Source organism: Furipterus horrens, unplaced genomic scaffold (genome assembly GCF_987537825.1).
Source record: "Furipterus horrens unplaced genomic scaffold, mFurHor1.1.pri manual_scaffold_1, whole genome shotgun sequence".
Taxonomy (NCBI): Eukaryota; Metazoa; Chordata; class Mammalia; order Chiroptera; family Furipteridae; genus Furipterus; species Furipterus horrens.
This window is the reverse complement of record NW_028327171.1, coordinates 89,400,019-89,412,932: the sequence shown is the minus strand read 5'-3', so window position 1 is coordinate 89,412,932 and position 12,914 is coordinate 89,400,019. Positions and strand designations below refer to the sequence as shown.

At 37.8% G+C, this 12,914-nt stretch overlaps 1 protein-coding gene across 3 annotated transcripts in view; it reads left to right on the top strand.

The window, feature by feature from the left end:
• Positions 1-12,914, top strand: part of CBLB (Cbl proto-oncogene B) — a 212,094-nt gene that overhangs the window by 135,095 nt on the left and 64,085 nt on the right. For all 3 annotated transcript variants that reach the window (XM_090276312.1, XM_090276305.1, XM_090276295.1), the window contains exon 10: positions 380-583. In XM_090276312.1, the coding sequence (XP_090132438.1) occupies positions 380-583 (204 nt within the window). The remainder of the gene's footprint in view (positions 1-379; positions 584-12,914) is intronic.

Genomic DNA, 12,914 nt, shown 5'->3' with positions numbered 1-12,914 from the left:
TATAAAATGTTTAATTAGCACTGGTGCCTTTTGGTAAAAAGGGACATGATTCAATTTCCAATTTTCTGAAGGACTGAAGTTTTATACATTAATATTATAAGTGTATGTTCAGGCAACTTAGGTTAGGCTACTTTTCTTTGGCCAAACTTTTTTTAAAGGAAATTTTTTAAAAAATGAAATTTGATATACTGAACACTTATCATATAGTTTGGCTTTCTGTTTTACTCCACTACCTCTTCAAGACAGACCTTTCCCCACTGACTAGCATAAAACCTCTTTTTTGCAACCTTTTTTTATAGTTAGAAACCTTTGGCCCCTCCCAATACTGCTTTATTTGAACAAAGGCCAATCATCATGTTCTTTTTGTGTGTTTGTTCAGGAGTCAGATGGCCAGGGCTGCCCCTTCTGTCGCTGTGAAATCAAAGGAACAGAGCCCATAATTGTGGACCCCTTTGACCCACGAGACGAAGGCTCCAGGTGCTGCAGCATCATTGACCCTTTTGGAATGCCCATGCTGGACTTGGATGATGATGACGACCGAGAGGAGTCCTTGATGATGAATCGGCTGGCAAATGTTCGAAAGGTAAAACAAGAAAACATAGGTTTAACTAGGGTGGGGTGTGGGCATGAAGAAGAAATGATGCTGTCACGAATGGGGTATGACCGAGTGTGTTTTGGAAGGAAAGATTCAGGCATCAAAAGAAAGGTGAAGATAGAAGTAATGTGGGCCAGATGATGAATTCATATACTGTGAGAGAACTGTGGACTCCAAAGTACCGCGCTCATTTTAGACTTCAAAATGAGAGATGGTAAGAACTTTCACATAGAGCTATACATTATCCAAGATTGGCAATAGGAGATCTGTGAAGAAAAATTTAAGAAAGAAAATTAGTAAAATTGGAAATGATGAAACTGATCAAAGATAGTCTTTGTTGAAGTCTAAAAAAAGTATCCAATAAAGTTATTTTCTTCCCAGGAAAGCCAGCCTTCTGTTTGGCTACTGAGAGGTCCCATAATATTTACCTTTGTGCATTTACCATAATCTGTGGTTTGTCAATATTGCCAGCTCAGAAAATTGATTTTGTCAGTTCACTGAGAATGGATGCTACTGCCCAGTTGGAGTTTATGTAACCAGGCTCACAAGAGATTAGTCAATGAATCAGAATGCCAGTTGAGTAATTTACAACCAGAAATATAATGATCAAGAGAGCTGGATTCTAGATGTCAAGCTATTCTCTCTAAAAGTAAGGTACATGAAATTCAGATTATACTCAGAACTTTTGTGTGAAACGGCAAGGAGTGATATGAAAGGGCCTACAAATACCATGTGAAGGTGACCCCTTCCTCCTGACTCATGGCAAGTGTGGCTAATCAATCATGGCACTCGTCCCCGCTGAGTGCGGACTTGGCCTACACAGCCCTATAGAACCTCCACTGCAATTCATTAGGATTTGGCAGGTAACATGAAATGTATTTGCCATCTAGGTGGAGTGATGATAATGTGTAATAGCATCAGATTATATTTGCCATATACATTTATCTCTCTGGTGGGGAAACGCTTGGTGCAGAGAACATATGTGGCTATTCAAATATAAATTTAAAATAATTAAAATGTAATAAAATATAAAAATTTTATTTCTCTGACATACTTGACATATTTTAAACGCTCAATTGCCACTTGTGTCATGGCTACCATATTAAACTCTACAGTGTAGAACATCTTCTGTAGGTATTGAAATATGTAATGAAGAGAAATATAATAGAAGTATTTGTTATCTAGTGGATAACTCTATTGAACAGAGCCTTATTAGATCATTCCTGCAGGCTCTTACTGGAAGAAGCTAAGTCTTGGTGCAAAAGGTCATTCATTTAAATTTAATAACCTAGTCTGGATATTTGACTGTGATCTAGCATCAGAATCAGCAAATTATGGCCTGTTTTGTTTGTTTTTCTGTGAGCTAAAAATGTTTACATTTTAAATGGTTATATATTTAAATGATTTTATAAATACCTATGTAATTTCATTGATTTTACATCTTGGCTTGCAATGCCTAAAATAATTACTCTGCGGCCCTTAAGAAGAAGATTGCAGTCCCCGGTGTAGGGCACTGTAGGCAGTTGAAGACTGTTATTGAATGCATGGATAATAGGGAATGAAAGATGGTGTTTGAAAAGCATATAGCAGTTCAAGTAGTTTAACTGACTTAGATGGTAATTTTTTTTAGCTAGAAAGAAGGCATTTTGATTTTCTTTACTAAATGGAATTTATTCTTTCAGTGATTCATGTCGGGGGAGGGGAGTGGGGCATGAGGAGTAATTCTTTCAAGAATTTTGAATACTTTACTGCATGGCGGAAATAGTATTTGCCCGTATGACTTTGGGAAAAGTTGCAGTCTTGGCCTGTTTTGCACTGAATTAAGCTGAAGCTTGCTTTCACTGACAAGTGAAAAGAATGACTGGTAACATGAACAGAATGCTGGACGGTGGCTAGTGGCCTGCCCTGATCTTGCCACCACTCTCAGGGCTGTGCATGTTTTGTTCTCCCCAGCACCCTGGCGAGCTTTCTGTAAGGGGAGCTGAGAGGTTTCTACATTAATCTTCTCTTTAGATTATGTGAAAAAGAGAATGTACTTGCAGACATTATTGTTCCAAAAGTCCCACTTCAGTGGCTTATTTGGCAGTCAGTACTGTAGTATCATTTAGTAAAGCTTTCACTACAGTCAGTGTTTTTTCTATACATTCCTGTGGCAGTTAGATATTGGAAGGATTTAAAGAACTTGGAATTATTTGTTTTAAATTCAGGAATCACATCTGAATTAAATGTCTTCATGTGCATTGATCTGCCTTTAGTCAATTAAACAAATTGTGGATTTTATAATATTTCACAAATCGCTGTCACTTAAATTACAATAAAATCCAAATTTTAGTGTAGATATAAGCAGCAGTTCTTTCTGAATAACTGGCAAAAATATTGCTATGACATTATGTTCCTGTAATACTCTATGTACTTCTATTTTAGTATAGTGAACTGTTAGAGGACTGAGTTCTCTATTAGACTATTAATTCTTAAGCCTAGGGTCAGTGTCCTGTCTGTCTCTGTGTTCCCTGGCACCTAAACATACTCAATATTGTTTACTAAATGAAATAAAAAATGCACACGCATGCTTACATGTTCTTTGAGGACAGCGACCTGATCTTATGCTTCTTTTTGTCTTTGTTCCAATATGAAGACTGAATATATATGTATAATACATCAAGTTATAAGTTTTAGTCAGTTTTGTCTTATTGCTGAGTTGATAAGCAACTATCACGTGGTTATTTTGACATAACAGCTCTTCTCCTGGCATTTTCTTCCTCCTGGTTCTTTTTTGTTTTGTTTTGTTTTTTAATTTATTTTTTATTGATTAGAGAGAGAGAGAGAGAGAAACATGGATTGGTTGTTCCACTTATTTGTGCATTCATTAGTTGACTTGATTTTTTTTCTGTTATTCTATTAAATTTTATAGATTATATTGTCACAATAGTTCTATTTTTTCCCCTTTGCTCCCCCCCATCCAACACCCTCCTCCCCCAGCAATCCCTCCCTTCCCCAGTCCATGTCCATGGTTCCTGCATGCAATCTCTCCGGTTTATCCCTTTCCTATGTTACCATTATTTTAGAGTTACTTCATTAATTGATTTTTTTTATAACAATAAAAAAAGTAACATTCCCCCCACCTCAGACTTTAGACCCTTTATAATCTTATAGAGGACAGTGGGCGACTGTCCTATAGAGGACAGTGCTCTTCTAGCTGCTTCAAGCTGGGCGTGGTCATCGTCCTGCCTACTCTTGGGTCCAGAAATCCCTAATAAGAGTGGGGGTGTGGAGGGGGGGGGTGGCCTTCCCACATGGGGAAGGATCATGCCTGTCCCCAGACAACGGCATGCTTGGTTTAACAGGCTGGCGTCCTTTTTGTATTCTGGGGGCAACAGATTTGGGAACAGGGTTAGAAGGTATCATTCAATCCGTAACCACTAGATGACAAAAGGCAGGTATTAATTTTTCAATGTCCCCAATAGGGAAAAAAAAAGAGGAGCTTCTTTGGAGGAAGGTGTGCCAGGCACATCATATCCGTCCAGAACCCTTTTGTCCACTATATTTAGCTTGGACTGAGGGAAATATTTTAGGTTTCCCCCCTCTTAGACCTCTGGGTCTTCTCTGTCCAAACCATTGGAATAGAAAAGAGAAACCTCTTTTAAGGTGAAGCCCACAGACCACCCCGTTCTTCACCAACCCAGCCACTTGGTACAGCCAAACCATTGAGTCTCAGGAGGCAGCGCTGCAGACAGGATTAAGTGAGGCTTATGCGTACAGACAATCACTCAGGTAATGCGATCCTAGGCTTATGTCCTTTGAAAACAGAAAACACATGTTAATTTATGTAATATAACCCACAAACCCTTCTCTAGTTCTATAAGCCTGTCTTAATGGGGAGACATCCAGTTGCAAGGGATTTGACATTCTTCTTGCCTGTAAATTAAGCATCTTTGATGATGTCACAGATCTAGTTTAACTTACAAATGCAAGGTAACTTTAAATGAAAAGAGACTTTAACGACAGTTAGTTGTATTACTTTATAGTCTACCAATAGGCATTGTGATTTTCCTTGGGTCACGATTTTTCTCCCTAAGCTTATCCCCCTTGTCGTTGAAGGGACTGTATTAGGTCCATTTTTAATTGATCCTGTTCATTTGCATGAACTCAACAGGAGCAGCAAATGACCACTTATGATCTTTAGTTCTGCTTTGCTGGAACTTACACACGGAACATTTAGGGTGACCTTCAGTCTGCCCTTCAGGGCGCCAAAGTTGAGCCACGTACCTGCCATTCAGCCTTGTCTGTAGACACCTGTCTTTTCCAAGTCCTTCACGTTTTCCGTTGTGCTTTAAGGTCCCTTTTAGCCTCAGGAAAGCAACCTTCATTCCTTCCCTGGAAAGATTGCCACGGACCGCACATCCAACCTAGGTCCCAGGCCTTTTTCCTCGTGGGCTTTTATTACCTTCTGAGGTCACTCTTGGTTCCTTAGGGCTTTTGGTAACAACCAGAGCCCAGGCATGTCGACAAGACCTCTATTAACAACTGGTCTTATTATTTTCATGCAAAGAACCTTATGTCATTACTTACTTCTTCAGGGTGCCAATTTCTGGAGGGATCGGGTAGGGAGAAAAATATACAGCGTGAAGGAAAATCTTTGTCCTTCTAATATTCACTGGAATTGCATTTCCATTCTTTATATTTTCTCTTTTTTTTTTCTCTTCCCCCGCTAAAGAGAGAAAGAGAAAAAAAAATTATTTGTTTGTTTGTCTATTACATTTGTCCCACATTTTTTTTCCCTCTTGCTTCCCCACTCCCTGCCCACCCCTTCTACCACAGTCAGTCCCCATGCAGTTGTCCATGTCCATGGGTCATTTATACATGTTCTTTGCCTACACCCTTCCCCTTCTTTTCCCCTTCCCTCCCTCCCCTCTTTCCCCTTGTCATTGTTAGTCTACACCTTGTTTACATACCTGTTTCAATTTCGCTCATTTGTTTGTGTTGTTCATTAGTTTCCTGTAATAGGTGATAGCATAAGGTATTTTTCTTTCTTTGCCTGGCTTATTTCACTAAGCATAATTCTCTCCAGTTCCATTGATGTTGTCGCAAATGGCAGGAGTTCCTTCTTTCTTTCTGCTGCATAGTATTCCATTGTGTAAATGTACCACAGTTTTTTGATCCACTCATCTACAGATGGGCACTTAGGTTGTTTCCAGCACTTGGCTATTGTAAACAGTGCTGCTGTGAACATAGGGGTGCATAGACTCTTTTGGTTAGCATTTCAGGATTTTTCGGATATAGTCCTAGCAATGGAATTGTTGGTTCAAAAGGCAGTTCCATTTTTACTTTTTTGAGAAAATTCCATACTGTTTTCCATAGTGGCTGCACCAGTCTGCATTCCCACCAACAGTGCACCAGGGTTCCCTTCTCTCCGCATTCTCGCCAGCACTTGTTGTTTGTTGATTTGTTGATGATGGCCATTCTGACTGGTGTGAGGTGGTATCTCATTGTGTTTTTTATTTGCATCTCTCTGATGGTTAGTGATGTTGAGCATTTTTTCATGTGTCTATGGACCTTCTTTATGTTCTCTTCGGAGAAGTGTTTGTTCAGGTCCTTTGCCCATTATTTTATTGGGTTGTCTGTCTTCTTGGTGTTGAGTCGTATAAATTCTTTTTATATTTTGGAGATCAATCCCTTGTCTGAGGTATCATTGGCAAATATATTTTTCTATATGGTTGGTTTCCTTTTCATCTTGCTGATGTTTTCTTTTGCTGAGCAGAAACCCTTTAGTTTGATGTAGTCCCATTTGTTTATTCTTTCCTTTCTTTCTCTTGCCTTAGGAGATGTATCAGTGAAAATGTTGCTACGTGGAATATCTGAAATTTTTCTGCCTATGTTTTCTTCTAGGACTTTTATGGTGCCATGACTTACATTTAAGTCTTTGATCCATCTGGAGTTTATTCTCATGTGTGGTGTAAGTTGGTGATCTAGTTTCATTTTTTTCATGACCCTGTCCAGTTCTCCCAGCACCATTTGTTGAAGAGGCTCTTCTCACTCCAATTTATGTTCCTACCCCCTTTGTCAAATATTAATTGACCATATAGACCTGGGTTTATTTCTGGACTCTCTATCCTGTTCCATTGGTCTATATGTCTGTTGTTATGCCAGTACCAGACTGTTTTGATTACCGTGGTTTTGTATAGTTTGATATCAGGTATTGTGATTCCTCCTACTGTGCTCTTCTTCCTCAAGATTGCTGTGGCTATTCAGGCTCTTTTTTGGTTCTATATAAATTTTTGAAGTATTTGTTCTAGGTCTGAGAAATATTTCGTTGGTATTTTAATAGGGATTGCATTGAATCTATAAATTGCTTTGGGAAGTATGGACATTTTAATGATGTTGATTCTTCCCATCCATGAACATGGTATATGCTTCCATGTATTTATATCTTCCTTAATTTCTTTCTTCAGTGTTATATAGTTCTGTGGGTAAAAGTCTTTTACCTCTTTGGTTAAGTTTATTCCTAGGTACTTTATTTTTCTTGTTGCTATGGTAAATGGGATTTTTCTTTTAGTTTCTATCTATGATGTTTTATTGTTGGTGTACAGAAATGCCTTCGATTTCTGAATATTGACTTTATACCCTGCTATTTTGCTGAATTCACTTATTAGGTCGAGTAGTTTTTTTGTGGAGTCTATGGGGTTTTCTTTGTACACTATCATGTCGTCTGCAACTAATGACAGTTTTATTTCCTCTTTTCCAATATAGATGCCTTTTATTTCTCTTTCTTGTCTGATTGCTGTGGCTAGAACTTCCAAGACTATGTTGAATAGGAGTGGAGAGAGTGGACATCCTTGTCTTGTTCCTGATCTCAGGGGGAATGCCTTCAGTTTTTGCCCATTGAGTATGATATTGGCTTCAGGTTTCTCATATATGGCCTTTATTATGTTGAGGTATGCTCCTTCTATTCCCATTTTGCTCAGTGTTTTTTATCATAAATGGGTGTTGTACTTTGTAAAATGCTTTTTCTGCATCAGTTGACTTGATTTTTTTAAGTGCCCTGACAGGGAATCAAAACCCACGATCTTGGGGTATTGGGATGATACTCCTACTGAGCTACCCGACCAGGGCACCTCCTTTATGTTTTTTAAATTATTCTTTTGCCTCTTTCATTTTTTTACACCCCCCCCTTTATTGTATTTTTTCCCACTACCAGTCCCCTTATACCTCCCTCCTCCCACCCCGTAATCACCACACTGTTGCCTATGTCCACCAGCACTTCTTTCTTTTTGCTCAGTCCCTCCACCCTTACCCTCACTCCCCTTAGCTGTCATCCTACCCATGAGTCTGTCTTTTTTATGCTTCTTTAGTTTAGTTTATTCATTCATTTTAAAACCATTTCATTTTCTCAACCTCAAGAGTTGACTATCAATCATTGTCCAGCAGAACGATTCAGTTTTTTATCTGCTTTTTCAAAATACTCATCTTTCTCCTCTTTTATGAGCAGGTTGATGACAATATTGCAGAGTCTTTCTACCTATCTTAAGCATATTTCATTCTTTAAATTAGTACTGCTTCCATCATATCATATAGAACTGAGCTCTTTATATATTCTTGTTACTATGGTGACATACCACAGCTGGAATTTATAAATAATAGCATACTAAAAATATAGACTTTATTATTTCAAGTTAAGTATATTTAATAATGCTAATCTTACAGAAGCAAATAGAACCTATAAATCTATAATACAGTTTGTATTTGTCACCTTTCTTGATATAGGCTATTTTGTGATTTTAACTAGAAGATGTTTTAGATTTTGCTTAAAATTGTACAGTTGCCTGTGTTCTTGATCTGTCATAATTTTTAAGATGATTGGATCTGATGTGAGTCCCCAAAGGAATTCCAGGGTATGATTGGTAAGATCACATCCTTCTCTTTGATTTCAATGAGATCAGAGCTTAGAAAAAGTATCTGTTGCTAGTCAGAATTTTGTTTCATTTTGCCAGAGGTGTAAAGGGGTGCCTTAATAGTTCCTTAGCAATTATGTTGATAGAAGGTATTATCACCAAGTACATAAAATTACAAGCACACACACAAAAAAACTGCATACAAAATAAAAATGTTGAAAAACTGACCTTGTGTATGAAGTCAGATTAATTCCTTTGGTCTTAAACATTTTATTTTTTTTAATAGTACATAAAATCTAAATGAATTGCCATGTAAGAACAAAAACTGGCCCTGGCTGCTGTGGCTCAGTGGATTGAGCGTTGCCCTGCGAGCCAAGTGTCGCTGGTTCGATTCCCAGTCAGGGCACATGACTAGGTTGCACGTCAGGTCCCCAGTTGGGGGCAGAAGTGAGAGGCAACCACATAGTGATGTTTCTCTCCCTCTCTTTCTCCTTTCCGCTCTCTCTGCAAATAAATAAATAAACAAACAAATAATTTTTTTAAAAAAGAATGAAAATTGGTATGGCCATAGGTCAGGGGAATTATTTCCTTTTTTTATATGTTTTCCTAATGTTGCTGTCACCAATTAAAATACATATTACTAATTAAAAACTTAACATATTATCTGATTCTTGCTTTTCTTAAGTGCAAAGAAAGGATCCATGGTACAGTAGTTCTAATCTTGAGGAAAGAGTTTATGTATACAGATCAGTGTATTTGAAGTACTTTTAGAAGAATGTTGCCTTTTTAATGTATTTAGATTCTAACTACAGGGCTCGAGTCTATGCTGGAGCAGTAATGACAAAAATTACAAGAGTGAAATACAGGAATAACAATAGACATTCACAGTGTAGAGCATGCTTCTCCACTATGGGCAGCTCTGGCTCCTAAGGGTGTTCAGAAATACGTGGCGATGTTTTTGGTGTCCGCAATGACTGATGGGTGGGGGAAACCACTGGCATTCAGTGGACAGGGCCACAGATTTGAAACGTCCTGCAACCTGGGGGCAGTGCCACCTGAGAAACTCATTCTGACCGCCTGCCAGTAGTCCCCACTTCTCCCACTGTGCACACAGATAGAGTCAGGGATGACACTATGCAATCCAGAGTCACAGGTTCATGTTTGCCATTTAACTGCATTCGGTTTACTGATGTTCTTAAAGCTCTCTGCACCAAATAGTAGCATTTTCTTCATTACTGTATGATTAACCAAGCAAAACACTGCCTTGTCCAAGTGCTATAAGATGTTATCAGGGACCTTGAAGATATCGTTATGTGTTCTGCAAAAACGGTTTGAATATGTAGTTGTTTAAGAGAAGCAAGCACTTGAACTCTTGTAGTTGGTCAGCCTGCAGTGGTGGGCTGTGCGCTCCTGGGGGCAGAGGCCCCTCCTTGCGCTCCTTCTCATTGTCAGAGGCTTGCATAGTATGATACAAAGAATGCCATTGAGAGAGGGTTTTTTTGTTGTTTTTTTGCTTTTGTTTTAATAAATGGTCAGTGGTGATGCTCTTCCTAACTGTACTTTTCTTAAAGCTATGATCCCTGGCATCCACCAGCCTGGGTTCATGTTCTCGTTTTTCTACTTAATTTCTGGTGTGCCTTGCATTGGTAATTTAACCCTCTGTGCCTCAGTGACCTTGTCTGGGAAACCCAACCTCTTGGGGGCTGAAATTAAATGAGTTCATACATGTAAAGCCATTGGAACAGTGCTGGTACATAGTAATTGTTGTTATTAACATTACTTTTTTATGTAGTGTTACTTTTGACTCCTGAAATATTGCTGTACTTCTGAGAATTAAATATCAGTATTTTTGAAATGTTTATGGAAGTTTTTTTTTTCTTTTAGATACTGTTACCTATCATTCTTTAACAAAAATTAGACACAAAAACTATATTAGCTTGGCAAGCGGTTGGCTTTATTTTGTAATGTATCAGTATCTATTCGTTATGACTTCATTGCATGGCCTCATTAAAATAATATACTTGACAACCACTGTTTATGTTTAAAAGTCAGAGAAAATGCAAAGTTGCCAACATGTCAGCTGAAATTACCTTTTAAGGATTAAATAATTTAAGTGAGCTCACAAGTTTTATTTTCTGCATATGTAAACTGAAATGGTTAAAGATTCTCTAAAGTAGTAACTAAAAAGGACTTGCTTATCCAAGCCAGCTGTACTTGATATTTTGGAACAATAGGGTTTCATATGAGGGCATTTTTCAGTGACTGAAGTTTATTTATTTAATTTTCAGAATGTTCTTATTTTTCAGTCATTTTTATAGAAATATTTCTGAAGTATATGTCGCCCTTACCTGACTTCTCAAGATCAAAATCAGTTATGCAGCTGAGTGAACCAAAGGGCATAAGAAGCCACTACAGTCAGCGTGACATACTTCTTGAAGCCTACATTTCACTACGAGATTTAAGGGGAGGTTGCGTGAAGAGAGGGGAACCACTGATTTAAGTAAAAATCACATATATTTGGATTAGGATGCAAAATTCATAGAAAAGTTTAAGGTAAAATATGAAACTTCAAAGAATTTTTAGTGTTACGGAGACTGGTAACTAACCTGGAGATTATGTCCTTCTCATAAAGGGCCCTTCAAGGAGAAGCAGCACAGCTCTGTGTCCTTAACAACATTTAACGTGTTAATGGAGCTGTGCCCTTGGGGTTATTCCACTTGTGAGGCCATTCTCACTTCTTTAAAGTAGTCTCTAGTGGCAATCCCAGTGACCCCCTGCCCTGTCACACCTCAAAGAGGTCAGCTCTGAATATTTCAAGTACGTTTCAGTTTTCCTAATCATTGCTTCTAATTTGTGGTATCTAAAAAATTTTAGAAGTTACTAGTGAAACATGAATGATAATTTAAAATAGTAAGCCTCACTTGATACACACATGCATATCCATGTTCTTAATAAAAGTGGAAAGATGCCTGCATTTCCTTCCTACAGGGAGAAATGCAGCAGGATTCTCCTCTCCCCCTGTTTAGAGGACTTTTTGTTGGTGATGGTGGTTTCGCTTTGTTTTGTTCTGTGTTGTTTTTGTGTCTTAAGACTTTCAGTGCACTTTTAGAGCTTTTAGAGCAGGAAAAGTGAACGGAATGTAGAGATTTCTCATACATCTCCTGTCCAATAATAGATACATAGCCTGCCCAATTATCAACATCCCCCACCAAAGTGGTACATTTGTTATAACTGATGAACCTATATTGGCACCTCATTAACGTCCAAAGTCCATAGTTTACATTAGGATTCACTTTTGGTGTTGTTCATTCTATGAGTTCCAACAAATGTATAGTGATACCTATACATATCATGTGCAGTATTTTCACTACCCTAAAAATCTGTGTTCTGCCTGTTCATCTCCCCCACTCCAGTCCCAGCAACCCTTGATCTTTTTAATGTCTCTCTGGTTCCAGAATGTCAAATAATTGGAATTGTATGGTATGTAGTCTTCTCAGATTGGCTTCTTAAATGCATGGAATGCATTTAAGATTCCTCCATGTTTTTTCATGGCTTGATGTGAGTCATTTCATTTTAGTACTAAATAATATCCCTCTGCCTGGATGTAGCACATTTTATTTACTTATCTACTGAAGGACATCTTGGTTGCTGCCAAGTTTTGGCAATTAAGAATAAGCCCATGATAAACATCTGTGTGCAGATTTCTTGTGTAGACAAAAGTTTTCAATGCCTTTGGGTAAATACAAAACAGTATGATTGCTGTATTATATGGTAAGAGTATGTTTAGTTTGTAAGAAACCACCAAACTGTCTTCTAAGTTTTCTGTACTATTTTGCATTTCTGCTACTAGTGAATAAGTGTTCTGTTCCTGTTGCTCCACATCCTTGTTACCATTTGGTGTTGTCAGTGTTTTGGATTTTGGCCAAAAAGGTATATCGTGGTATCTCATTGTTTTAAATAAAATTTCCCTCATGGCATATGATGTGCAGCAGCTTCTTGTATGTTTATTTGGCATCTCTATATCTTCAATGAGGTTTCTGCTAAGGTCTTTGTCACACTTTTTAATCAATTTTTAGTTTTCTTATTGTTGAGTTTTTAAGAGTTCTTTGTATATTTTGGATAAAAGTCCTTTATCAAATGTGTCTTTTCCAAACTTTTTTTTCCCCCTAATCTGTGGCTTGTCTTTTTAGTCTCTTGATAATGTCTTTTGATAGCATACATTTTTAATGTTAGTCATGTCCAGAGTATCAACTATTTCTCTCATGGGTCATGCCTTTGGGGTTGTATTTAAAAAATGATCCAACCAAACTCAATGTTGTCTATACTGTATTTCCCTTACGTTATCTTCAAGACATTTGATAATTTTGCATTTTACACTTAGGTTTGTAATCCATGTTGAGTTAATTTTTGTGAAATTGTCAGGTCTGTGT